Source organism: Mirounga angustirostris, unplaced genomic scaffold (assembly GCF_029215605.1).
Source record: "Mirounga angustirostris isolate CCGP_5_RB_7025 unplaced genomic scaffold, mMirAng1.0.hap1 SCAF_3, whole genome shotgun sequence".
Classification (NCBI taxonomy): Eukaryota; Metazoa; Chordata; class Mammalia; order Carnivora; family Phocidae; genus Mirounga; species Mirounga angustirostris.
In genome coordinates this window covers 156681797-156709515 of record NW_026991711.1, presented here as the reverse complement: position 1 = coordinate 156709515, position 27719 = coordinate 156681797, and the positions used below count along the sequence as shown (strand labels likewise).

The 27719-nt window shown below is 37.4% G+C and overlaps 2 protein-coding genes across 4 annotated transcripts in view; one reads left to right on the top strand and one right to left on the bottom strand.

Moving 5' to 3' along the window:
• DNAH7 (dynein axonemal heavy chain 7) overlaps positions 1–16543 on the top strand; it is a 243274-nt gene extending 226731 nt beyond the window's left edge. The window contains exons 59-63 of the mRNA XM_064585828.1: positions 2430–2660; positions 5957–6109; positions 7492–7669; positions 12036–12139; positions 16337–16543. Coding sequence (XP_064441898.1) covers positions 2430–2660; positions 5957–6109; positions 7492–7669; positions 12036–12139; positions 16337–16543 — 873 coding nt within the window. The remainder of the gene's footprint in view (positions 1–2429; positions 2661–5956; positions 6110–7491; positions 7670–12035; positions 12140–16336) is intronic.
• A 2641-nt stretch (positions 16544–19184) lies between these two features.
• The window catches only part of SLC39A10 (solute carrier family 39 member 10), a 65523-nt gene continuing 56988 nt past the window's right edge, over positions 19185–27719 (bottom strand). For 2 of the 3 annotated variants that reach the window (XM_064586843.1, XM_045868319.3), the window contains 2 exons: positions 24877–25067; positions 19185–19521 (listed from right to left, as the gene is read on the bottom strand). In XM_064586843.1, coding sequence (XP_064442913.1) covers positions 19363–19521; positions 24877–25067 — 350 coding nt within the window. In that variant the 3' untranslated portion in view covers positions 19185–19362. Of the gene's footprint in view, positions 19522–21077; positions 21194–24876; positions 25068–27719 lie in introns of all 3 variants that reach the window. The other variant, XR_010410255.1, reaches the window with a different exon arrangement.

Genomic DNA, 27719 nt, shown 5'->3' with positions numbered 1-27719 from the left:
TAAAGAATTGCAGTCGTAAATATAAAATGTACAAAAAGGTTGAGGAGAAAAATACAGTTGGCACTTTGTAAACATGCAGCTCCACTTATGAGAGCATGAATGTAAGCGCATGTCAGAGAGTAATCTAAGGCATTAGAATTCAGCATGCCATGGGCACGAGTCAGTATATTTGAATAAAAAATATTTCATCTTGCTCTTCTATTAAGAGATCTTCTCTTGTGCTATCCCTTTAGCAGATAATGTTCAGTTGTTTGTTTCTTTCATTTTTGAAAGCAGATTAGTCCAAATGGTAAGAGTTCCCTTAGTGAGTAAAATTTTAATAAGAATGTTTATTTGGTCTAGTGAATCATCCCATGAACTGAATTCTAGCTGATCTTTTCACTTCAATGGAATCTCAGAGTAATAATGATAATAGTTAATACTTACATAGTACTGACTGTATGCTAACACTGTTCTAAGTGCTTCGTGTAAAACAGTGTAATGCATTACCTCAGTCTTCTGAGCTAAGGGCTAATTATTCCCACCTTTACAGCTAGAAAACGGACACAGATGATTAAGTAGTTTGCTTAAGGTCAGCTAGTACAATTTCAAGCCAGGACTCAAAGCCAAGCAGTCTGACTCCCACTAGTTTGGCTCCAGAATCTGTGTTCTGAATCACAATGCTAAACTCTTTCTGGATTCTAAAGAATCCAGATAACAAGAGATGATTGGGGTGGGGGGAGGGGAAGTTAAAAGAACGGGATTAGGAGGATCAAATGGTGTGCTATGCTTGATGGAAGAGTCCATGGTACTCCTAGCTCTGGTCTACTGTCAGATGACATTTTCTAATAAGGAAGAAAGGAGGAAGACTATTTGGTACGTCCATTTTTACATATGTTAATTCCACTAAAATCAGTTCCTGCCTGAGTTCAAAAGCATATGCACAGACATGAATAAGTAGATCTTTTTTTTTTTTTAAAGATTTTATTTATTTATTTGACAGAGAGAGACACAGCGAGAGAGGGAACACAAGCAGGGGGAGAGGGAGAAGTAGGCTCCCCGCAGAGCAGGGAGCCCGATGTGGGACTCAATCCCAGGACCCTGGGATCATGACCTGAGCCGAAGGCAGTCGCTCAACCGACTGAGCCACCCAGGCGCCCGAATAAGTAGATCTTTAGGAGTATTAGACACATGTGATATACTGGGGTGTGACAACAGGACATTTAGAGTGGCTTTTGGCTTTATTTAAGGTTGATGGGGTATACCACATTACAGAATACATACAACAATGGGTTCATTCCAACAGAAAATTACTCAGAACCAAACAAATAAGTCTAAATACACATGGGGTATCTTCTCAGTATGTAATTAAACAGCCTCTTTCAATATCCTCAACCTCAGATTGGTAAGTACAATTATGCTAATGGGTAGGCAGTAGTTCAGTGATTCTACATTGGGTTTACCACAATTCAGAGGCAAAGAGACCAGAACAGCAGAGTTTGGAGAGCAAGTTAACAATGACAAAACTTTTATATTATGTATTTAAAATATCCTTAAAAAACAGAACAGAAAAAAAATTAGAACAAGCATTGGGAGTGTTACTTTTGCAGAGCTCCTGTGTTTATGCCTAAGTGCCAGTAAAGAAACCAGGAAATACAAAATCTGAAATAAGGCTAAATATAATTTCCTAAGGCTGGAAAAATATGAGATATGTTCATTTATATTCTATTTGTGTTTGTTTTCTCTCAACATGCACGTGCAAGTGCATGCACACACACATTCATTTATTGTGAGGATTTAAATGGTTTTCCCAAAAAATATAGATTCATTTACACCCTGCCACTATAAACATAAAAAATAAAAATTGAAATGAAATTCCCCTTCCTTTGTTTCAATGTGAATCACTAAAGTCTGCCTTTCTCCATAACTCTTCCAACTGCTTAGAGGAGATGAGCTTATTTTCTTTGCCCTTCTGGTTCAAGGACAAAACTATATCTCTGCTTTCGGCAACCAGTAGGTACCAGAGTTATTGGCAAATATATTTTGTGGCAAGCTTTCTCAAAGCAAGATCAAATTTCCTTCTCCTGGGTGTTAATGTTCATCGTTCCTCGGCCACCCCACCAACATAAATGCTTTTTCTCCCTCTCTCCACAGCATCCACTCCCCCTCTACCCAGGCAGCCCAGTGTGCAGCTCATTTTCTTGCTCCAGACCCTCTTTTGCCTGTGAACAACTGTCCATGCCCTCTTCCTCCCCCGTAACACTGGTTTTCTCCTGAATCCCCACCCTGTGCCTGTTTTTATCACTTCAATCAATCTTGTGTGGAGAAGAATCATTGGTAAAATAGCAGAATAGTACTCATTCTTATAAAATTTACCTTAGGAGTTTTCCTATTCAGCAATTCCTACACCTTTATGAGGATTTCTGATTTTTAGTTTGAATTCTTTACAGTCTCGTTCAGCAGATGCTGGTGCAAAATCATCAGATGAAGTAGTAGATGAGGTTGCTGGTGACATCTTGGGCAAACTTCCCAACAACTTTGATGTTGAGGCAGCAATGAGGAGGTACCCAACAACTTACACTCAGAGCATGAACACTGTGCTTGTCCAAGAGATGGGACGGTTCAATAAATTGTTGCAGACCATAAGGGAATCATGCATTAACATTCAAAAAGCAATCAAGGTAAGGGGAGATATACCAAAGAAAAATTACTGCAATAACTTATCATTCATTTTACTCAACAAATATTTATTGAGGGGAGATTGTGTGCAAGCACTCTTTGTTCTTCATTCTGGGGATAGAAGCAAAATCCCTGCCCTTGAAGAATATATAGGATTCTGGGGATTACAGTTAGTAAGTGGGTAAGGAAGTATGGAGTATGTTAGATAGCATGGTTTGCTAGATAGGATACATGCTAAGAAAACACAAAGGAGTTAGAAAAACCAAACCTTTGCCTTCATAGAGCTTAAGTTTTAAAGATTTATTTATTTGAGAGAGAGAGAAAGAGAGCGGGGAGGGGGAGCAGAGGTAGAGGGAGAGAGAAACTTAAGCAGACTCTGCGCTGAGCCTGACTTAGGGGCTTCATCTCAAGCCACTGAGACAATGATCTGAGCCGAAACAAGGAGTCAGACATTTAACCAACTGTGCCACCCAGGTGCTCCCCCGACCATTTTTTAAAAATAAATAACCAATCTTTAATTTTATTTTTGAGAGAGAGAGGGAGAGAATCCCAAGCAGGCTCTACACCTAGTGCAGAGCTGGACGCTGGGCTCAGTCTCCCGACCTTGAGATCATGACCTGAGCTGAAATAAAGAGTTGGACGTTTAACCGACTGAGCCACCTGGCGGCCCCCATAGAGCTGAAGTTTTAATAAAGGAGACAAAAATTTAAAAATAAAGATACAATTTTGATAAACATTAAATTCCATGGAAAAAAAATAAAGGATCAGAGGGTCGAGAGTGATGAGTGGGAAACTCTTCCAGTCATTTTGTGTCAGACAACTCTGAGGAGCTGACTCTTGAGCAGAGGCCTGCACTTAAAGGCAAACCATGGAACATTTGGGCAAAGGATATAGCAAGTGCAAAGAACATGAGAAGAACAAGCTTGGCCTGGTCTGGAAACCCAGTAGGGAAGGTCTTGTGGCTGGAGTGGAGTGAGCATGGCATGAGGGAAATGGTAGGACAGAGAGAAGCCACAGACTCATAGTGGTCTTGTTGGCCATGGTTAAGATCATGAATTTTGTTCTAAAGTGTAAAAGTAAGGGGAAGTCTTCAGAGCATTTTAAGCAATGAAGTGAAATGATCTGTTTTACATTTTTTAAAAGTTCACTCTGACCACTGCAGGAAGGACTGTAGGGGAGCAAGAGAGCCGGCAGGGAGCAATTACGCTACTAAAGTAGTCCAGCTGAGCTTGTTTCTTATAGTAGCATTGGAGGAGGAGAAAAGTGGTTGAATAGGAGCTATTATTGAAAAAGGCATCTACTAGGCTGGTTGTAGTGTCATCTGGCTGGGATGTTTGGCTAAGAAGCATTCAGGACCATGGATTTCTCCTTGACCTGGTTCTTCCTGTATCCTTCCTGGAAGAGAAAGGCCTGGCTTCCAGCATTCTGGGGAAAAGGGGAAAGAGGCCTCAGCATTCAATGTACATTCATTCACTTAATTCCTGACTTCAGGATGGTAATCTGACCCCAACTGATCCTGGCATTCCTCCAGGGATTTCTTCATTTTCCCTTCCAGTTTTCATTCAAAGTAGGTGATGTGCAGATTTGTGGGAGAAGTCCTAGAAATATGTTTTTGAAACCCAATTTCAATAACCCTTTTCAATTAGCACCATCTTCCACTCCTCAGTTTCACCTAGGGCTGTCAATTCCAAATACTTTTGGGTATTCTGCAGTGATATCTAGTTGCTGCTTAGCTTTCTCCTCTGCTAGTTTAGGATCAGGTTATCGCCTGGCTTCAACATCATCTGCCAACAGTCCAAATGCTTTCTAGCGCTCAAAATTGTGTTGTCATTTTGCCTTTCCCTATTTTTTTCTGCACTGGTAAGCTTATGCCCTTAAAACATAAATTCTCTTACTGTTGTTTTTAGTGGGTTTGGGAAAGGAGGCAAAGGAAATGTGGGTGTTGAACCCATTAAATTTACTCTAAAATCTTCTCCATATGTTAGTTGGAATAATATTGTCAACTATAAAGAAAAGAGAAATGATGATGGCAACTAGCCCAACTGTAAGATCAACGAGGCAGTAATTTTCAAAGGCCTCAAAGTTTTAACATCTGTCCACCAGTGATTCAAAATGGGATAAGATTGGGGCACCTGGCTGGCTCAGCTGGTAGAGCATGCAACTCTTGATCTCAGGGTTGTGATTTTGAGCCCCATGTTGGGTATAGAGTTTACTTAAATAAATAACAAAATGGAATAAGATCAATTAGACTTCGTAAGTGGAACTGAGACTATTTTAAATTTTCAAAGGGCTTCATATAATTTTTCTAATTTTAAAATCATCACTATTCTTTTAAGAAGGCAGGACAGAGATGTATTAGTTGTCTGCTTAGTAGAGCAGTAAACTAAGTCAAAATTAGGCTGTGATTAAATAGCTAGTGAGTAGTTAAGTATTAAGATTTTCCATGGTGGGCAAATGGGTGAAGGAGGTCAAAAGGCACAAACTTCCAGTTATAAAATAAAAGCCATGGGGGGTGCAATGTATAGCATAATGACTATAGTTAATAATACTGTATTGCAAATTTGAAAGTTGTTGAGAGTGAATCTTAAAAGTTCTCATCACAAGAAAAATATTGTAACTATGTATGGTGACAGATGTTACCCCGACTATTGTGACCATTTTGCAATATATCCAAATATTAAGTTGTATATATGAAACTAATACAGTTGACACTTGAACAACATGGGGGTTAGGGGTGCTGACCCCCATGTGGTCAAAAATCCACATGTAACTCCTGACTTCTCAAAACCTTAACTACTAATAGCCTACTGATGACTGGAAGCCTTGTCCATAACATAAACAGTCAACACATAATTTGTATGTTTTATGTATTATGTACTGTATTCTTACCTTTTCCTGAAATTTTTCAGTATTTCTAGGTTACTTGGTTCATCCATGAGTTTCTTCAAATAGTTACAAATCTCAAAAATTTCAATGTATTTATTGAAAAAAATCCACATGGACCCATGCAGTTCAAACCCATTTGTTCAAGGGTCAACTGTACGATGTTATATGTCAATTACACCTCAATAAGAAAATTTTCCACAAAAATTTGATTAAAAGTAAAATTGTCAATGTTTTGTAAGGAATAGTTCAATGACTCCATGACTACTGGCAGCAAAAGAACGTATCTTTTCTGTTTTTGCTATATGACTCAGCTTTAATCACAATCTTAAAGGCTAATTATGAAAAGGGTATTTAAGAGAGGATTGTCCAAAATCAGTATTATCATGTTAACCAAAGGTTAAATGTGTTTCAGGGACTTGTGGTGATGTCTACAGATCTTGAAGAAGTGGTTAGCAGCATTCTGAATGTCAAAATTCCAGGAATGTGGATGGGTAAATCATACCCAAGCCTTAAACCACTTGGGAGCTATGTGAATGACTTCCTTTCAAGACTAAAATTCTTGCAGGTGAGTTCATCTAAATGATCATATATTGTTTCTTTTTATTTCATTTTATTTATCAGGATGCCTAATGTGATATTACTCTCTAGTTTTTCTGTGCATCCCAAGCACGTATGACCACTACTCAGTATTGCATATAATTTATGTAACTGTTACACTAAACTGTCAAAATATTAGTATTGGAAATAGAATCTCTGAAAGCTCCTTTAGGAACAGGTGTTCATATTTAGTAAACTTTCACACTCAAGTCAGTGATGCTTGAAGAGAGAAAACAACTGGCTATGTTGATTTTTCCATTAAATACTAAGCATTAAAATAGATTCCTAGAGCACAGCACCTTAGAAAGCCAGGCAAACTATCTCTTCCTTGTCCAGGACTCTTCCAGATCATGAAATCACTAGACTGCTGGTTCAGCCCAAGACAGTAATAATCTCAATGGCTAATTGTCTTGGAAATGTTGAGTGAGCAGAAGCCTGTCTCCTAATTATCTGGCAATACTGATGCTTAACTATATTATTAATTATATTCATTACAAGTATTAATTTCCTAGATACTGTTCATAATGCATCAAAAACTGCCTGTGACTTATGTGAAAAACTGCCTGTGAGAAAATTTCTGCAGGGATAAAATGACTCAACTTCCCTTCCATAACACAGGACTTCCGTTATACTAGAGGTGATACTTAAGAAATAAGATTGTTCTTGAAAGATGAAGGTTCTACCTTGGACTCTAACAGGCAAAAGTTCTTCAAATTCATTTGACTTCTATAATTTACTAAAGTCAGTACTCAATTAGCTTATTAAGGTATGATATAAACAGAATTTTTTAGGTATCTTGATATTTATAAAAATCCTAAGATCTCACTACTGTTTCTTTTGGAAGTTCTTTGTGTAATATTGTATTTCCATATGTTGGATTTCATTGTATTTTGGTAAAGTAGGTGGGAAAACTTCCAAAGGAATATTCTACTGGGCACTAATGACTAGAGAGAAAAAAATGGGAAAAATATTACCAGATGTTATAGGGATCTATTCTGTTCAACTATGTAACATGATATATTGTGCAACAACATATATTGATATTCATTATTGTATGGAGCTTTTTGGAAGGAATCACTGGGCACGTATAAAGACATTTACTTCTGCATTAACCCACACTGTGGTACCCTAGCTGGTGCAATGGATATGAAATTGAAGTCAGAACAAACACTGAATAAGGAGCTTTTTAAAATCTTGAGAGTATAGCTTTTTATTCCTCGAAGTGTTAGCTCATTTATTAGTCTACCTAAAAGATAATAGGGGGAGTACTTGGGGGTAAATTGTATTAAGCAGTGTTGAGATCAAAGTAGAAAGTTCTAGCCTTAGAACACATGTGCTTTGACACCACAGCAATGGTATGAAGTTGGCCCCCCTCCAGTCTTCTGGCTTTCTGGCTTCTTCTTCACACAAGCCTTCCTGACTGGTGCCCAGCAGAACTACGCCAGGAAATACACCATCCCCATTGATCTTCTTGGGTTTGACTATGAAGTGATGGAAGACAAAGAGTATAAGCTTGCTCCAGAAGATGGTAAGTGCAGTGACAGAATGAGTTGGCTTATATCTAGGTACTGAACAGACATGACATTCTTGCTTACTTTGCTCAACTGTTAAAATTTTAATCATCATGTATGTTACTCTCAAATAGTTGAGACAAGAAATTCCTATCAACATGCAATATACTTTACAATCTGTCATCTTAAAAACAAATCAACAAAGAATTCCAACGTCTTAATATCCACATCCCCTCAGCTACTGTCCCATGTCTCTCTTTTATAGCAAATGTCTCCAAAGAATTGTCTTTACATGCCCTCTCCAGATTCTCACTTCCTGTTGCCATCTACCTCTCATCCTCTCCAATAAACTGATGTTCTTCTTTTCAGAGTTAGTAATGACTTCCGTATTGACAAATCCCATGAATTCAATCTTCATCTTAAACTTTTTTTTTTTTTAAGATTTTATTTATTTATTTGAGAGAGAGAATGAGACAGAGAGAGAGAGAGCATGAGATGGGGGAGGATGAGGGAGAAGCAGACTCCCTGCTGAGCAGGGAGCCTGATGCGGGACTCGATCCCGGGACTCCAGGATCATGACCTGAGCCAAAGGCAGTCGCTTAACCAACTGAGCCACCCAGGCGCCCTTCATCTTAAACTCTTAGCAGTTCCTACCAGTTGACATCACTCTCCTAGAGACATCCTTCTCCCTTTGTTTCTCCTGATTCTCTCACTGGATACATTCATGCTTCTTTGCTAGCTTTTCCTCCTCTAAAAATTGGAGTGTCCAAGGACTTAATCCTGGGACTGTTGCTCTTTTCTTATACTTTTATTCCTAACACACTCAGAATGGGCATATTGTTGAATGCCTGAAGGGCATGTAACAACCTTCTGCTAAGGTGTTTAGTTTATTGTTCCTTCAATTATATCAGCCTTTAAAATAATACATTCTGTGTACAGCTTACTATAATACATGTTGTAAAAGATATCAATAAATAGATGTTCCCCCACCCTAATAAAAGTCAAAATATAGATTAGCAATATACCAAGAAGGATAAATAATTTGGTTCCAATAAAGTTGGGTAAAAGAAAATCAGAGGAGGGGTATGCAGTTGCTCTGTATCACTGTTGAGTTCCAGAATACCCCCATTATACACAGGTGGAAACTAAGGCTCAGGAAAGTTAACTAACTTGCCCAAGGTCTCTCAGCCAGCAATGGGAAGAGTTGGCCAAACTCCAGGCGATCTGACCCTTATGCTTCACTAGCTGCTTTCTCTAAGGCCTGCTGAGTATTTTTATAGAAGTACAAGTTTGAAAATATTATCACATTTCTCAAGGAAAGTTTCTTGAAGAAGCTATGGTTGATTCTTAAGTATTGCAAGATTTTTTTTTTCTAAATTCTTATATCATTATGATAAAAGGCAGGGAAGATGGCATTTTGATTGAAGGCTAGGTAGTATTAATGTCCCTCAGAGTTACAGGTTTTTGAACTCAGTAAAAAATAGAATTACTGGGCGCCTGGGTGGCTCAGTCGTTAAGCATCTGCCTTCGGCTCAGGTCATGATCCCAGAGTCCTGGGATCGAGTCCCACATCGGGCTCCCTGCTCGGCAGGAATCCGCCTTCTCCCTCTCCCATTCCTCCTGCTTGTGTTCCTGCTCTCGCTATCTCTCTCTCTGTCAAATAAATAAAATCTTAAAAAAAAAATAGAATTACTAAGAGCATTGCCTGAAGTTTTATAAACTAGTTAATATTTAAGATAAAACTACTGAATTGCCAATCATTATACACTGAACTTAGACATGGTACAAGGTCATTGGTATTTCTTTTTACAGTGATTTACTAACTTAACCCACAACTGCTCTTATTCAAGATCTAAATATATTAAAATCCAAAATTATCTGGAAAATAGTGGAACAGATATCAAGTACAATTTAAGGATTAATAAGGACCATTTAGTGTTCTGAGATCATGTAGTAGAGTAACCATCAGTTAAATAAACCATTTCACTGAATACTAAAGTATCAGCCAAGGTTTGATTTATAATAGCTGGGAGACAGTCACTAATTTGTGAATGTTTGTTTTGTACACACACACACACACACACACACCCAGACACACACATACATTTTCACCAATAAACACAGATATCCACAATATAGCATTTTTTGTCATTCCTGTTTTTTCCTTCCAACTTAGCTAACTATCAAAATAAAATGAGATTCCATGGAATGATTTGGAGCAATGGACTTTTCCCAAGGAACACCTTTCTTATGGGACCCTCATGGGAGGAACCCAGATCACACCTGGGAAAAGCTTGGGCTAGACTATTTTTTGCCCTCCGCAGTTTATCTCTACCATTCCATCAGCCTGTCTCTTTCATACACACTTTAGTGTGTTGCCTGTTTCTGGGTTCTGGGGTTCACAAAGAAGTCAGCCTTATTTACCTAAGATTAAATTAAACAATGAAAAAGGTCACTCTTAAAAGTGACTTGTAAAGTGGCCACCATGCCACTGTAAATCTGCATAGATTTGGAATCATACATTCTAGCTGTACTTGCTAAGATTCCTCTTATCTGAATTATTAGTACTAATGGGAACTCAGAGTCCCCAGTGAAGGGCATTACACAGCAAGGAGGCAGAAAATGGTGAAGAGAGGAGCTGAAGAAGCCCTAGCTGACACTGTATGCCGACCACATCCTAGATGGCAAAGGTCTGGCTAGAGTAGGAGCGGTTCTGAACCAGGACCCAGTTAACATCTACCTATCCTTTTAGATCTTGTGTCTTCCCTATGGTCCATATGGGAAATACATAGGAAAGAGAAACGTGTTTGTATATCCCCATCAGATTTCCTATAAAATTGTTGCTGGGTTGGCGTTAATTTTATCCTTATTGCCACTTTTCTTAGGTGTTGAAATGAACTGTTCACTTTTTCTGACATTATCTTTCTTCCCCAAGTGAGGAATAGATAATCTAATTGGTTAGAACCAGAGATTTACTGGGCCATGCTTACAAGTCAATGGGGCAGGGTATTAAATGGCTCTCTGGACCTCTCTGTAGTTTTCTGTTTCCCTGTTCCCATCTATTACTGTGGCTGCCCTGCAGGCCTTGGATCTGGCTGGAAAGATTAGTATGTAGGATGTGGTTACAGACCAACCTCTCTCCCTTAGGCAGGTCTATCCCCAACATTGCTCCAGGCTCAAGGTGCATTTTGCAATTTAGCTTTACCAGAGTAATACTTGAAAAGTTACTGGACAAGTGCTTTGCCCGTTAATAAAACTGATACTTTATTCCAACTATTCTTTCCATCAGTTAAAACCTAGAGAGGAGAAAGTCTTCCTCCCCCTCAACATCTATCACTGGATTATCCACATGTGGCTTTTAAAATTAAATTGTAATTAAAGTCCCTCAGTCACACTAGCCATGTTTCAGGTCTTTAATAGCCAGTGGCTACCATATTAGAAAGTACAGATATAGAATATTTCTATCATTACACAAAGTCCTATTGGACAGCACGGCCCATGTGGATTTTTATATACAACTTTACGAAGTGCTTTTGGCGATCTTAGCTAATTTGACTCTAACAACTCTACAAGGTAGACAAAGTAGGCATTTTCAGTTTTCCGTTGTTCTCAGAGGACCAAACAGGCCTAAAGTTAAAAGACTTGCTCAACGTCACACAGAAAATTAGGAACTAAGACCTAGGTCTAAGTTCCACACTGCTTCCCTTCTCGTCTGTGCAACCATTACGATGAAATGTTTTCGTGTGCATATATACTTATATTCAATTTGTGAGGCTTTATACAAAAGGACAAAAGGATCGGAGTTTCAGTGATTTCCTAATTTGTGTTCTTCTTCAGTGGATAGTGTATGACATTACGTTCCAGAGGGAGTTCATCCTTGTGTTCTCTCACACAGACTAAGGAGAGATCTGGGAGTGAGAATAAATTCTAGAAGGGGAAGAGAGAAATAACTTTCACGATATTAGAGACCTGAGCAAGGATATTCTCTTCACATGCTTCCTAGAAGCCACTGGATCCCTTACAACTACATTAAGAATTTTTCTTGCAGATTCCATGGCCTCTCACATTATAATCACTGGCCAATTAAAAATATAAATCTGATACTGTTCACCCAGACTGAGAATTTCCCATAGACTAATTTAAAATTTCTTTTTTATTTTCCACATTAAATCTTATTATTGAATTAACTAGGCAAAGTATAGATATTCTTAGAATATGGATGTTAAGATGAAGCATTCAGAATATTGCTTTTATTTTAGAACAAGGCTTAGGCTGCTGACCTAGTATCCTCTGCAGAGCACTCACTTATAGGAATTTCAGATTCAGAACTTAATCAATATGCATATTTAAACAGGTGTATTAACCTACTTCTTTTATATTTAGGTGTTTTCATTCATGGATTATTTTTGGATGGAGCTTCCTGGAATAGAAAGATCAAGAAACTTGCAGAATCACATCCCAAAATTCTTTATGATACAGTGCCTGTGGTTAGTATTTAATATGCCAATACGGGGGCAGGGGGATGCTATTTTTATACACACACACCCCCCACACACAGTCATTCCCATTCACGGTAATTATGTTTTATAAAGCTCCTGCCAGCACTGAATTAGTGAATGCTGAACCACAGCTCCTAGTAGAAATACAAGGTTAAGTTTCTACGATCCTCTGTTCACATTTTTGTTAACCGATCAAGACATAAACTCGTTTTGTGTTTGTTTAAAAATGCCATATTTAATATATACTTTTGATTCATTAACATTGAACTCATGGACAACAGCACTGTAACTCATGCCTGGATGAACCTTATAGTATTTCCTCCGTAAGGCCCATCTCAGCCTTGCACTCAAAACACTAGATAGCACCAGAGCACTACATTTAAGTGCCATTTTAAACAGGGAAATCACAAAAACAAACAAGCAAACAAAAAAATGCAAAAAACTCCTTTTAAATAACCTATCAAAAGGAAACTTGTTTCCATTTACGAGAGGTGAAATAGAAAAACAGAATGTCACCAGGTTCAACCTCAGCTGGGAACGTACTTGTTTGGTGGCTCACTTTCTTTTTTGTTTTGTTTTTTTGTTTTGTTTTTTTAAAGATTTTATTTATTTATTCATGAAAGACAGAGAGAGAGAGAGGCAGAGGGAGAAGCAGGCTCCCAAGGAGCAGGGAGCCCGATGCGGGACTCGATCCCAGGACACTGGGATCATGACCTGAGCTGAAGGCAGACGCTTAACCATCTGAGCCACCCAGGCGCCCGGCGGCTCACATTTTTTGAGGCTCTGAGCATGCCTGTGAATGATCATAAAACAGAGTATTGGTTTTAGTATGATGAATAAATTTCAGTGATAAGCAGATTTGCAAATACAGAATCCAGGAAGAATGAGGATTGACTGTATATATGTATTCACATATGCCTATGTACATAGATATTTGTATTTCTTACATATACCTTGACCTAAAAATACTTGTAGACTAAAAGATTACTATATGAAAACCATCCACATGAAAATGTTTGTTTGCTAGGAACCTATCTTCAGCATGGGCCACCTAAGCTATGGAAGATACTGTTTCCATCTGTTACTGCATCATGAGAAAATGCCTAGATAGATTTTCACACACTTGGAAAGGCCTGTCTGGGATGGTGTGATAAAATATAGGCTGTGGATTTACCTGTATTGTTTGTGGGACACTGGGAGCAGCTTAGGCAAAAATCCTAACAGGCTCAGTGAGGGATCAGCTAACAGCCAATTCCACAAAAACCTGCCCTATATGCTAAGATACTATGTATGGACAGAGAGTTTTAAATAGGAAACCCAAATTTAAAGTCACAGGGCAAACATTTACAATTTCAGAAGCTGATTAGAATTTTTCTTCTATTACATGGAAAGTCTTTTAAGGTAGTTTGCAATGAATACAAAGGGATTTATAAGTGGATGATTCTCTTGAATAAGTAAGTCACTTAGAAAAATTCTCGTTAAGAAAATGCGTTCTTGGCTAAAGTGAAATATACTCACCTTAAGTGTTGTTGAGTCCTTGTATTTAACTATATCCGAAAAACGGCTTTATGGATTCCACAATAATGTGGGAGAAACACAGACTAGCATCCCTATTAACACATTCATACAATTTATTTTGACCTGAGAAACCTAAAAGGGGGCTCTCAACAGTGGGGCTGTCAAGCCATTATCCCCTCAAGGATTGCTGCTACTGTAGTGGACAAAGGAATTCAATTAGATTTTAAAACAAAACACTATTTCATCATTATGACCATAGTTTGTTCTTTACTCTTAAATTCAGAGATCAACTTGCCCCACATCATTTTTTTTTTTTTTTTTTTTGAGATTGGTTAGGTTAGTTAGGTTTAACAGTGCTTAATATTTTAGGAACTTGGCTAATGACTTTCTAAAAATAAAGTGGGTATTTAAACAGCACAGTGTATGTAATAGGTCCTTTAAAATAGTCACCTAAAATGGCGAGGTGATCTAAGTTCTAGAATCACTGACAAAATCCTTTCAGATTTTTTTTGAGATTGGCCTTTATTAAATTAATTGATACGGTGACATGATTATCAATGGTAGTGGTTCCCTTTATGATTTTGTTGTTGTTAATGGAAACAGTCAAAAGTCATCCCCAGGTAAGTATGGTGAAGAGGTGAAAAATACATGGATAACATGTTTCTTGAGAGGTGAAAATAATTATTTTTTCTCATTTAGTTGGCTCTGAAAATAGTTCTGAGCACACTTAGAGCACTAAAAAAAGTTCTGAGCAAAATGCCTACGAATAAACTTACCCAAGTAAGTGAAGGACCTATACTGTGAAATTGAAAACAACACAAATGGAAAGCCATTCCATGCTTATGGGTCAGAAGAATTAGTAGTTAAAATGTCCATACTACCCAAAGCAATCTATGGATTTTATGCAATCCCCATCAAAATACCAACAGCATTGTTCACAAAACTAGAATACCAAAATTTGTATGGAACCATAATACACCCCGAATAGCCAAAGTAATCTTGAGAAAAAAGAACAAAGCTGAAGACATCACCATTTCAGATTGTAAGATATCCTACAAAGCCACCTAATCAAAATAGTATGGTACTGGCACAAAAACAGACATACAGATCAATGCAGATATAATCCCATACTTATATGACTAATTAATCTACAGTGAAGGAGGCAAGAATATACAATGGGGTAAAAGACAGTCTCTTCAGCAAAAGGTGCTGGGAAAATGGGACAGCTACATGCAAAAGAATGAAACTGGACCATTTTTTTACACCATACACAAAAATAAATTCAAAATGGATTAAAGACCAAAATATGGGACCTGAAACCATAAAATAGAAGAAAACATAGGCAGTAATCTCTTCAGCATTGGCTTTAGCAACATTTTTCTAGATAGGTCACCTAAGGCAAGGAAAGCAAAAATAAGCTACTGGGACTACATTAAAATAAAAAGCTTTTGCGTAGTGAAGGAAACCATTAACAAAAGAAAAAGGCAATCTCCTGAATGGGGGAAGATATTTGCAAATGATTCTATCCAATAAGGGGTTAATATCCAAAATACATAAAAAACATTTAACTCAAGAGCAAAAGAACAATTAATTAAAAAATAGGCAGAAGACCTGAATAGACAGTTTTCCAAAGACCAGCTACAGATGGTAAACACAAACATGAAATGATGCTCTTCATCACTAATCATCAGGGAAATGCAAATGAAAACCACAATGAGTTACCACCTGACACCTGCCAGAATTGATAGAATTAAAAAGACAAGTGGAGAAAAAGGAACCCTTGTGCACTGCTGGTGGAAATGCAAACTACTGCAGCCACTGTGGAAAAAACAGCATGGAGGTTCCTCAAAAAATTAAAAATAGAAATACTGTATGATCCAGTAATTCCATTACTGGGTAAGATAAACGGAAACAACAGTCAAGATATGGAAGCATACCAAGAGTCTATCAACAGATGAGTGGATAAAGATGTGGCTATATATAAAATATTATATGTAGGTGTATATCAATGTATATACATAATATTCTATAGAATATTTTTCAGCCATAAAAAAGAATGAGATCTTGCCATTTACAACAACATGGATAGACCTAAAGGGTATAATGGTAAGTGAAAGAAGAGAAAGACAAATACCATATGATTTCGCTCATGTGGAATCTTAAGAAATAAAACAAATGAAGAAATGGAGACAAAAAAACCCCCAGACTCTTAAATACAGAGAGCAAATTGGTGGTTGCTAGAGGGGAAGTGGGAGATCGAGGGGAGGGTGGATGAAATAGATAAAGGGGATTAAGATATACAAAGTTCCATTATATAATAAATGAGTACAGAGATGAAAAGTACAATATAGGGGATATATATAGTAAGATTGTAATAACATTATTTAGTGACATTTGGGGAGTTTACTTACTTGATGAGCACTGAGTGATGTACAGAATTGTTGAATCATTATGTTGTACACCTGAAACTAATATAACAATTATACTTCAATTTTAAAAAAGTGCTAATACAAATTAAATGTTTTGAACAATGGCAGTACTGCTAACAAAAATAAAATCTATTTGGGCCACAAAAATTTGCAGACATAGAAGTGAACATATCCTATTAGGTTCAAATGTAAATATAACACTCTTGACTTAAAAAAACTTTTATGCACTTTCTTCCAGATGTGGCTAAAGCCCTGTAAGAGGGTAGATATACCAGAACGACCAAGTTATGTTGCTCCATTGTATAAGACAAGTGAGCGGAGAGGAACATTATCCACCACTGGTCATTCTACAAATTTTGTTATTGCCATGACTCTTCCCTCTGATCAACCCATGGAGCACTGGATTGGACGGGGTGTAGCGTTATTATGTCAACTTAATTCGTAATTCGAAGACACAATTTCCCTGTTCCTATTTCTTGTTAGATGGCTGGGAAGAAAATATAAACAATTTGGTTTAAGTCAATTTCACTTAAAGCTGTACTTAATTATAAATTTATGTGCAAATGCAACCTATATTTTTAAAATGACGCCTACTTCAGTGTAAGGAAATGTTCTGAAATAAAGACTAAAGAAAACACACTGGTGTATTTGCTCTTTTTGAATAACTTTATTTTGGGAGAGTTCCATAAGCATTAGGAACATACATAAAATGACACACCACTGTTGACAATGAAAAAAACAGCATTTGATCATTTCCAGCTTTATAAATTTTTAAAAAATGATTCAGTTACAACAACAACAAAAAAGTTTAGATATTTTAGCAAGTATCACCTTGCAGGACCATAATCATCTTTAAGCCACTGACTTACTGTTAATGGAAAAAATTCACACTGCATCTAGTTACTATAGTATTTCTACGCATAATCACAGCTGATTGAATGCAATGTGATATACACCAAAATTCGTATGGATGTCACACAGTGACAGCATTGTACAAGTAACATGAATGACCTCCAACAAACACAAGTTAAATTAGACTGGTCAAGCTAAATGGAATGTTGGAGCCAAACAGAAATGTAGTGGAATTCAGATTGTCTAGTAAGACTTGAAACTATACACTAGAATGATGTGGAAACTAAATACTGGTGGAACCCTAACAAAATACTAGCAGCAACTGTTACAGCCCTCTTAATAGGTTAAAAAAATCTAGCAGATGAAGGTAATACCACTTTTTTAGAGAATATAAAACTTCATATACTTCAGCAGAACTTGTTTGCTTTAAACCAGACCTTTAAGACTGGGAATATATTCCAACTGTTGCTTTTCAAAAAAGTTTTAAAATTAAGCAGATTTAATGCTGGAATGCAGAATCCTCCTTGGGTATAAAAATGCAAAAAGGAACTAGAAATATATCTTGGTTCAGAAAGCAAGATATTTTAATCACTTGAAGTTGGCAGTACTAAATAAAATATCAGCACCTTGTAGCTAGGTTGCTTGAAGGGCCAAGCAATGAGATGAGGACTGTGCTAATTCAGTGCCCAATGCTGAAAATATTTTATGTAGAAAACGCCTACTTATTACAGGAGGCCATGGAGAAAGCCAGAAGTGATTTTTCAAATTCAGGCATAAATTAAGAAAAGAACACCTCAGCTTCCTTGCTTACAGCATAAAGAAGAAACACTGGCAAGACTCTTACTACCTGGATACATGTGCTACTCTCAAAGTTTTATTTTTTTAAAGTTCATGAAGAGGAAAGTTGCTGAGGAGAGAAGGAGGGCTAAATGCAAACACTTTAAATGGAATGGAAGGAGTTTGGCTCTTAAATATTTGAGCAGTAAGATTTTTAAAGCAGCTGCATTGGTAGCCAAGCGGATTAAAACAAAGCTGCCTGCACATAGTTCAGATACACTTTACCGGGCATAAATGAAGACCATGTGGCACAAGACGTAAACAGAAAGCTACATGCAATATGACTAGTACTACAAATTATTAGGTCAAAATTCAGGATAAACATGGTTTGCACTTCTCACAAATCACTCAATTATGCTAGAACAGGGCACCTCTAAGAGACTAGTCCCTATCAGGCACCAATAGCATATCTTGGCACAGAATGATCAAGTGATTTCATCTGCATTATTTAAGTGTATCTTCCAAGTCACTTGGTACCATGATAGCCATGGTATCGATGGAGATTATCCTTATAGCCATTTTAATTGACATGTAGAGATTATGGACATGGTAAACTTGGGTTTTCTGCCTTACCTTCCTGCCAGTCACAGCACGTGCTCTAGGTTCCAAAACCAAACTGGTAAAGCAATGCATACATTTAGAACTTAAATTTCCCAAATAACTGGTTAGTACTGTTAAAATAGGAAAGCTGAATATTTCGACCATGTTTGGGTTCTTCTTTTTTCTGATATTTCCTAGAGGGTCACACTTTTAACAAAAAAAAAAAAACATTTTACCACATGCTCCAACTCCCTACCCCCTCCAAAAATCCCAAGAAACAAAAACAAAATTGAAGTTTGAAAGAAAAAACACCCAAACACCAAGTATAATATTAATACAAAGAACCATTATGAATCTTTCATTAAACTGAAGCTCACACAAACATACAATCACAAAGTTCAGTAGTTTAGGCTGCAAGTTTAAACACTATGCCGATATATACAAAAATAGTAACTCTAGATTCAAGAATAAGGGCTTTTCCCAATGCTAAATTCATACACTAATGCAGCCTGAGTTCTCCTCTAGTTCCTACAGCCTATTTTATGCAGTTTCAAAACTGTATCAAGTTGATCCCCATTACCTTAGGTATATATGTAACTGAATTAAAGGACACTACAATTCATTTTCAGCACAAAGAAAAGTCTGCCCGAAGTCCATTTAAAATATTTTTAAAGTTTAAATGATTTTTTGGTTCAATTTCTATTTCTGCATAGCCACAGAAGTTTCTACTACCAAAGAGACTACTTTAGTGTTTTATATGATTATTTTTTTAAAAGTCTTAATCAAACCTATATCAACATTGGTTCATGGAGTCCCGTTTTCTCCTTTATCACAAGCTTTATATTTTTAAAAGACCCCTTCACACAGGGAAAAGCAGTACTGAGCACCAGTCTTTTGTGGTTAGGCTCAAATCTATGGAACTTGTAAGTAGTGCAAGCCATTGACTTTTCTTTGAGCAATGTGCATACAGTACTAGGAACAGATGCAAGGCTGCATGGTATCATTCTCGTAATCCACAATGATTACTGGGAATGGTTAAAACTGGAGGTCAAACACAATTTTGTCTTCATAGAGGGCAATCACCAGCATAATGGCAAATCCAAACAGCAATCCTAAATTCTGAAGAATGAATTGCCCCACTGGACAAAAGCCATGTTCTTCATTGTCACCATCACCATGCAACATTTCTGGAAGCTGGGAAAAAAAAAAAAAAAAACAGATACTTACAAGCAATTTTGTATAATACTCTGCTTAATTTTTTTTACATTCTTCTACTTTAATGAATAAAGCATAACTACAAATAAAATTATTCTATTCAACATAATGCTAACCATAACACATATTTCATCCAAACGTTGACAAGGTTTATGCTCTAGCTATGTAGTAAGTACTAAATCTGTTCCCTTCTAAACCCTGAACAAATGCAAATATATGCATTAGCCATTTTCTAAAGTTACCGTCCACTGACCTTATTATTTGCTTTATGTTGAAGTATAAGACAATTTATTATTGCCAATAAAACTCTCCAGGAAAGACCACCACATTTACTGATCTTAAAAGCGCTGAGAACATAAGATTCTTTGGGGGGATACCTAATTCAAGACTTTTCATTTCTTTACCCTTTCCATTTAAAATTCTCATATCCAGCTGCACATGAGAGCAAGGACAGACATTTACAGACGATTCCTAATTGGTTGTCTCTATGCCCCTGAGCTGTTTTTTTCCTTGCAGTAATAGAGAAAATAGTCTCTCAAAGCTATCCAGCCGGACCACCACCAAGTGGTGCACCCTGCCTTTACAGGGTCCTCTCTCTCTTAATCGTGATACAATTTCAAAAACCTGCATGTTTCCAACACCTTTAAAAGCACAGTTCTTTGAAGTTTATAGTTCAATTTCTAAAGCATAAGCATATACTATTACATTTAAGAATAATGCAGAGTTCAAAGTGTAAAACTTAAGTCTTAATTTAAGTAAATAAGATTTGTTAAAGAAATGAACGTGCATTATTAAAAGCATAAAGTCTTTCCACCCATATCTAATCAAAATTGTGAAAGAACTGCTACTTCCACGTTTCATTTTCTTGTTTCCTGTGTATTGCAATTTTCAAGCTTGCAATCATCAAAAAGATGACACTGATATGCTACTCTCTTAGACACTAAGCTTTACTCCAAACAATATCTTGGTGCCTTTCGGTTCAGAGGGGAAAAGTGTAGTATTAAGAACATAACGCCTGCCTAGGAGAAAACACTATTGTTCATTATTAAATAATGAGTACAACTAATCCAACTACCATATTCTGACATTCGTTACAGTACATTTAACAATCTCCTGAGGGTCCTATTTAAGAACCACTTCATGCTGCCATCTATTTTGTTCCAAAGTCTATGGCAGTAATACATAACGGCTAATGCAGGCTCCTGTTCTTTCAAGCAGAGTTAAGTAATTGTGACAGAAAGGACTATAGACAGCAGAGCTGACTGACTGTGATAGAGACTACATGGGCTACAAAGCCTAAGTATGTACTATCTGTCCCTTTACAGAAAGTTTGCTAACCTCTGGTTAATGGATTAAAACTAAACCTGGCAACCTCCTACCTGTGGTTCTAGTAAGAAGACTATTTTATCTTTTCTCCTTTCCTCAAGTTTTCATTATGACAAAAACTTTTAAATCTGGCTTTCCTTAACACTGAAGCATAAATAACACATACAGGATGTTTCACAGATATACCCCCTCTAGATATATGTACATACCAGCCAGAAGAGGCACTATGCCTTCCTCCATTCAATTCTATCCTGAATGCCCACACCCGTATTTGTTGATCGTAACCACAGCGAAGAGCCAGCCGTACCTACTGGTATGATCATACCTGTTAAAATGCAACAGTGCTTCCAAGCTGGTTAATAAAATAGTTGCTATGCAAAGCCCTTAAAACCAGGTGGATACTTCCACCTGGATGTCCTAAAGATATCTCAAACTAAAACTTCTGATACTGTTGCTATCATATGAATGACTGTAAATGAATGAACAACTCCTCTCTATAGTCAAAGTGGTCTTTCTAAAACAAAAATATGAGCATGTCATTGTTGGTTAAACCTTGTAATGGCTCCTCAAAATTTACAAGATAAATTCTCATTTTTTATAGCACTACACTTTGTGTGACTGTCATGATCTGGCCAACATCTACCTGATGACTATGGATGTAATTTCTTAATCCATTTTTTCCATTTAATATGAGAAAAAAAATAATTTCAGTGCCATTAAAATCCTAAAATATACGTGGGTAGTTTTTCTTCTTGGATATCTAGGGTGTTTCCAATGTAATTATAACATTATAAATGCTACTGTAAAAATACTTTAATACAGCTTTACTTTTGTTTGCTTGCTTGTTTTCTTAGCAATACTCATGTTAGGTTATTTTCTCAGGATATAGTTCCAGGAACAGACTCACTAGTTAAAGGAATGATGCTATTCATTACTCTGCTTTCTCATATGCCCTTTCCTCTTGCTTCTAATAAACTCTTCTATAGTTTTTACAACTCAGCTCAGATCTCCCATTCCAGAAAAATTTCCCTAATTTATTTCCCCCATTTTTTAGCCAGCCCCTCTCCATAGTTCCACAAACATGGTGCACCACTCTATCGTAACCCGTTATCAAAAGAATTCTAATTAATGGCTACTTTTCTTCTTCATTAGACTATTAATCCTTACTGTACAGATTACCTTTGTTCTTTTTACATCTTTAGCTTCCTAACATAAAAATTAGCTCATTTAGGGGCGCCTGGGTGGCTCAGTTGGTTGGGCGACTGCCTTCGGCTCAGGTCATGATCCTGGAGTCCCGGGATCGAGTCCCGCATCGGGCTCCCTGCTCGGCGGGGAGTCTACTTCTCCCTCTGACCCTCCCGACCCTACCCCCTCTCATGTGCTCTCTCTCTCAGTCTCTCTCTCTCAAATAAATAAATAAAAATCTTAAAAAAAAAAAAATTAGCTCATTTATTTTTCATTCAACTAATTGTAAATTACTTCTCTAGTAGTAAATGAAATACTACCAGAAAAGCTTGCCCTCCCAGAACGGACATCCATGTGGGGCACACAATGAGCTCAATAAATAAGTAAAATGTTTAGTGTGTTATTAATAGATCAAGATCCAAGTGCAAAGGAGAAAAAAAAATGAAGTAGGGATAGAAGATGTAAAATGTTGGGGTAGAAGTTGAAATTTTAGAAGGGGAAGCCTCACGAGGAGAGAGGGAGCTAGCCAGGAGAACGTCTGCAGGAAAATATTCCACATGGAGTGACCAGCAAGGGCCAGGCCCCTGAGGCAGTGTGTGCCTCCGGGGGGGAAAGGGGGAGATGAGGTAAAGAGAGAAATTAGGGAGGGCTAAGGGGAGGGAGAGGAAATTCACAAGGAGCCACTGAAGAGTTTGAAGCACCCAAGTGGCATGACTGTTGACTCAATTTTGTGGACAGGGCAACAACAGAAGCGGGGAGAAAGTTAAGAGAAGATGGTGGCAAGAGAGGTGGTTAGGGGTGGAGCCCTCCCAGGACTTATAATGAGCCAGAGGTGGCGGGGACAGAGAGAGTTGAGTCAAAGAGGAATAATAATCAGGGTTTGGATCTGAGCAACTAGAAGAATGGAATCTTCATTTATAAGACAGAGAATCCTACAGGAGTTGCTGGTCCAACGAGTTAAGACTGGCAATCTCAAGAGCTAGGCTCTAAACATACTCAGCTTGTAATTCCTTTCAGACACTCAGGGAAGCAGGAAGCAGACTGACCTGGAGTTAAGGAAAAGGTCTGGGCTAAAGATGTAAATGTAGGAATTATCAGCCATTAAATATTTAAAGTCATGAGACTAAATGAGATTACCTAGAGGGCTTTCACCAACATTTATAGGTAAGGGAGAAGGAGAGAACCAGAAAACAAACCAAGAAAGAAAGGTGAGAAAGCCAGCAAACACTGGTGGCATAGAGGCCAAAAGACACGAAAGCATTTCAAAGAGAAGAGACTAGGCTACTGCCAAATGCTGCTGCCAGTGAAATGAAGATGGACGGGGTAAATGACCATGGACTCAGCAACGTCATGGTCAGTGGCAGATTTGGCCAAAGCACTCTGGCAGAGCAGTGAGGGAGAATACCTGATGAGGCCAGACTCAAGAAAGAAGAGAATTAGAAAATAAGAAAGGGTAATTTGCTATACAAGAAAGAAAACGGTGATTGAGGACTAAAATGGAAACTGGAGTTCAAGAAAGCCCCTCTCCTACTTTTTTAAGTGAGACGTACAGGAGGTTTATATGTTCAAAGAAATGATCCAGCAGAGAGAGAAAAATGAGCGACAGAAGAAAGGGGAGAATTTTAGGAAGTTAGTGAAAGGGGACAAGTTCCAGGACATGGCTTTAAGGAGTTGGACTCAGTGAGGAACACAGATTTCTTCACTGTAATAGGAAAGAGGGTAAATGGACAGATACAAGGAGAGGAATAGAAACGGTGATGGGAACCCCTGGGAAGTTGTCTTGATGGCTTCAGTATTCTCCATGAAATAGGAAAAAAGGTCATCAGCTGAGCACGGGGACAGGAAATGAGGTGTTAGAGTCTAAGAAAAAACAAGGAAATGGCCAACTCTAGGTACAGAATGTAAATAGTTTTTATTTTTTAATGATATTTTCTAAACTATTGTAAGTAGGCAGTAATTCTGTGATTAAAAATTTAGGTTACAAAAAAAAAAAAAATTTAGGTTACATAATTTTGAAATAAGACTAACAAATCCTACCAGAAAGAAAAGTGAACATAGTATCTAAGTTAAAAAGTAATGAAACTACTAGTTCTGCAAATACACTGCCTAACATACTTAAGATATTAAGGTAAAAATAAAATAAAACTATTTGCTAGTGTTTAGATTTGTTAACTTTAAAGTTAGAAATAAGGAAAATTACATAAATCCCTAGGAATATGCACCATTTTCTGCAGAAGACTGGCTTACCTAAGAGCTATAGTATTTCTTGTATGCCATAAAACAAGCTCAAAGAATTACTTTATTAACCACAACAAAATACTTACACCCTAATATTACAAAATCTTCATAGTATGATAATTATCTCTAAATACTGGATTACTTTGAATAGTAATATCCTTTAGTCAAAAATTCTCAGCACCTCAACTGATTTCCAATTGTCCTTCTCCCACTTAATTGTCCTTCTCTAATAGGCTATTTAGGATATCATGTTTTAAAATGGGGCACATATTTTTTAAAATAGTCTCTCAGGGCGCCTGGGTGGCTCAGTTGGTTGAGCCATTGCCTTCGGCTCAGGTCATGATCCTGGAGTCCCGGGATCGAGTCCCGCATCGGGCACCCTGCTCGGCGGGGAGCCTCCTTCTCTCTCTGACCCTTCCCCCTCTCATGTGCTTTCTCTCTCTCTCAAATAAATAAATAAAGTCTTTTAAAAAAATAAATAAATAAAATAAAAAAATAGTCTCTCAAACTACATCCAAAGATTCCTTCCCTTTTTGGAAGGTGCATTCTATTTACAGGTATTAACAAAAATATAAAACATCTTACCATATCCACCAAGGCTACGTAAAGGAACATGCCTGCAGTGATTGCAAAGATCCAAAGTGTGATGTTATTGGCGTACTGACCGACCGCTGTGCCTATCAGCATGCCTATGTAAGCCATCATGGCAGAGAGGAGGTTGTAGACGATTGCTTGCTTCACGGTCATGCCCGCTTTTAGAAGAACCGCAAAATCACCTGCAGTAAAGACACAATGTGAGAGTTTTATAACCACAGGATTTTATGTACAAATTTAGGGAAAAAAATAAACAAAATTAAGAATTGATATTAAAAGATATGCCTTTAATAACTGATATTTTATAAAAATTTATTCATTAAATTAAACCTAATATGTGCAAAATTTGAGTGACTCTCACAGGCATGATGCTCAAAGTCTGAAAGGTATATATGATTCCATTTATATGATATCTCAAAAAGATAAAACTGTAGTGATGAAGAACATGGCAAGGTTGCCTGAAGCAGGGGTGGGAAAGGGGTGTGACTACAAGGGGACTGCAGGAAGGGAACTGTTGGGATGATGGAACTGTTCTGGATCCTGCTAGCAGTGGCGGCTTACAGAAATCTATACACGTTAAAATTGAACTGTACATCAAAAAGGTCAATATTCTGTAGAATGTGAAATGTAAAATTTTTTTTAAAAAAATCAGAAACATAATAGAAAAAAAGACTTGGTCACTGCTCTTTCTGTGAGCAACAATTAAAGCTCTCCTCTCTGATCTCTGCCCTATTTCCAAAGGGAAATGGCCTAAGAAAAAACAGACTCTTTAAATATACTGTACGCTTTTTACATTTATGTTTTATTTTTTCCAGAAAAAAATTAAAACTTAATTCTAAAAATCCTAAAAATGTAAAATTAGAGACTTTCTCATTCATGTGTCTATAGTTGGACCACTAGAAAAAAAAGGGTTAAGGGGTGCCTGGGTGGCTCAGTCGGTTAAGCTTCCGCCTTTGGCTCAGGTCATGATCCCAGGGTCCTGGGATCGAGTTCCGCGATGGGCTCCTTGCTCCGCAGGGAGTCTGCTCCCTCTGCCCCTCCTCCCACTTGTTCTCTCAATCTCTCTCTCTCAAATAAATAAAAATCTCAAAAAAAAAAAATTAAAAAAGGGTTAAATATTGCTCAGAAACTTTACTAGAAAAACAAATACTGCTAGAAATAATTGTCTTAAAGCTAAAGGGTCAAAATCAGTATTTCAACTAATTGTAACAAACTTTTTTGTTTTAGTTACTAAATGTAGAAACATCCAATCATTGAACACTTAGCAGTGAAAGTTATTATGTAGAATATGGGGGCATTTCTTTCCCTTAAAAAGCCATCTTAGGGGCACCTGGCTGGCTCAGCTGGAAGAGCACGTGACTCTTGATCTAGTTTGAGCCCCATGCTGGGTGTAGAGATTACTTACACATACGTACATAAACGAACTCTAAAAAAAGAGGATCTTAATCGTACATGACTAATAGTACATGATCTTTTCTTCCTTAACTCTTATGGTTACAAGGTCCTAATTTATAACAGATAGGAAGATGTTAAAGAAAAATTAGTGCTAGAAGGTTATCTGTCAATGGCTTCTAGATTGCCATTCTCCAGTTTCCATGTAATACTACTCTCCTTACATCTTTCCCTAAAAGTGTTTTGTCTTTTGGAATATTTTCCAAATATTTCTTCACAGTCCTTACCTTGTCTTTTCATTCTTTTAATAAAGGTCTCTTTTGTGTAGACTTTTTAATCTTTATGAAGTCCATTTTATTACCTTTTTCCTTAATGGATCATGCTTTTGGTGCTGTGTCTAAGAATAACTTGCCTAACCCATAACACAAAGATTTTCTCCTATGTTTTCTTCTATAAGTCTTATAGAGGTAACCCTCACTTTTCCAAAGTTCACATTCCAGTCACTTCACTTTTATTAAAGACCTACTTTTCCCTAGAAAAGACCTGTTTTCCCTAACCAAAAAAAAAAGAATCCGGAGAGGATTTTCGCTTTTATGAAAAAGGCAAAACGTGAAACTAGCCTTTGTTTTGCAGTGAGTCACTACAGAGGCAGCGTGCACCCTGAGCAGCCAGAGTGGCACCACCCAGCTCCTTGCCCAGGAAACAGACTCAGCATCTCAGCAGCAAGCCTACATAGCTCTGAACTTTGTGACCATCTATGCTTTTTCTCTAGTTTGTGCATCCATCAGCAAGATGTATCCTAAGGTATCAAAAAGCCTAAGAGAGGTTATTTTTTGAGTCCGGGAATGCTCAAGAACTTCTCCATATAAATTAATAGTAAGAGTTTCTTAGCTTTAAGCCATTTCAGCTTACAAAAGGTTTCAATAGGAACACTACTTTTGGATACCAGGGGAAACATGTATTTTTAAATTTTTATTAATGGGGCGCCTAGGTAGTTGGGTTGGTTAAAGTGACCAACTCTTGATTTCGGCTAGGGTTATGATCTCGGGGTCATGAGATCAGGCACGCTAAGCACGGAGCCTACTTGGGATTCTCTTTCTCCCTCCGCCCTCTCTCCTCACCCCCGCACACTTTTTCTCTCTTAAAAAAATTTTTTTTTATTTAAATCAATGATCTATTTTTAGTTAATCTGTGCCTACTGTGAGAGTTGTTTTTTTGGGCTTTTTTTTTGCCGCTAGATATCCAATTACTGCAGCAACATTTGTTGGAAAAACTATCATTTTGACATGGAATTTCCTTTGTACCTCGTTGAACATAAGTTGCCATATATATGAGAACTCTCCTTTGTTCCACTGATTTATGTGTCTATTTTTTCACCAATATAAATTGTTTCAATTACTGTGGCTTTATAGCAAGTCATAAAGTCAATTTTGCTGTCCTTT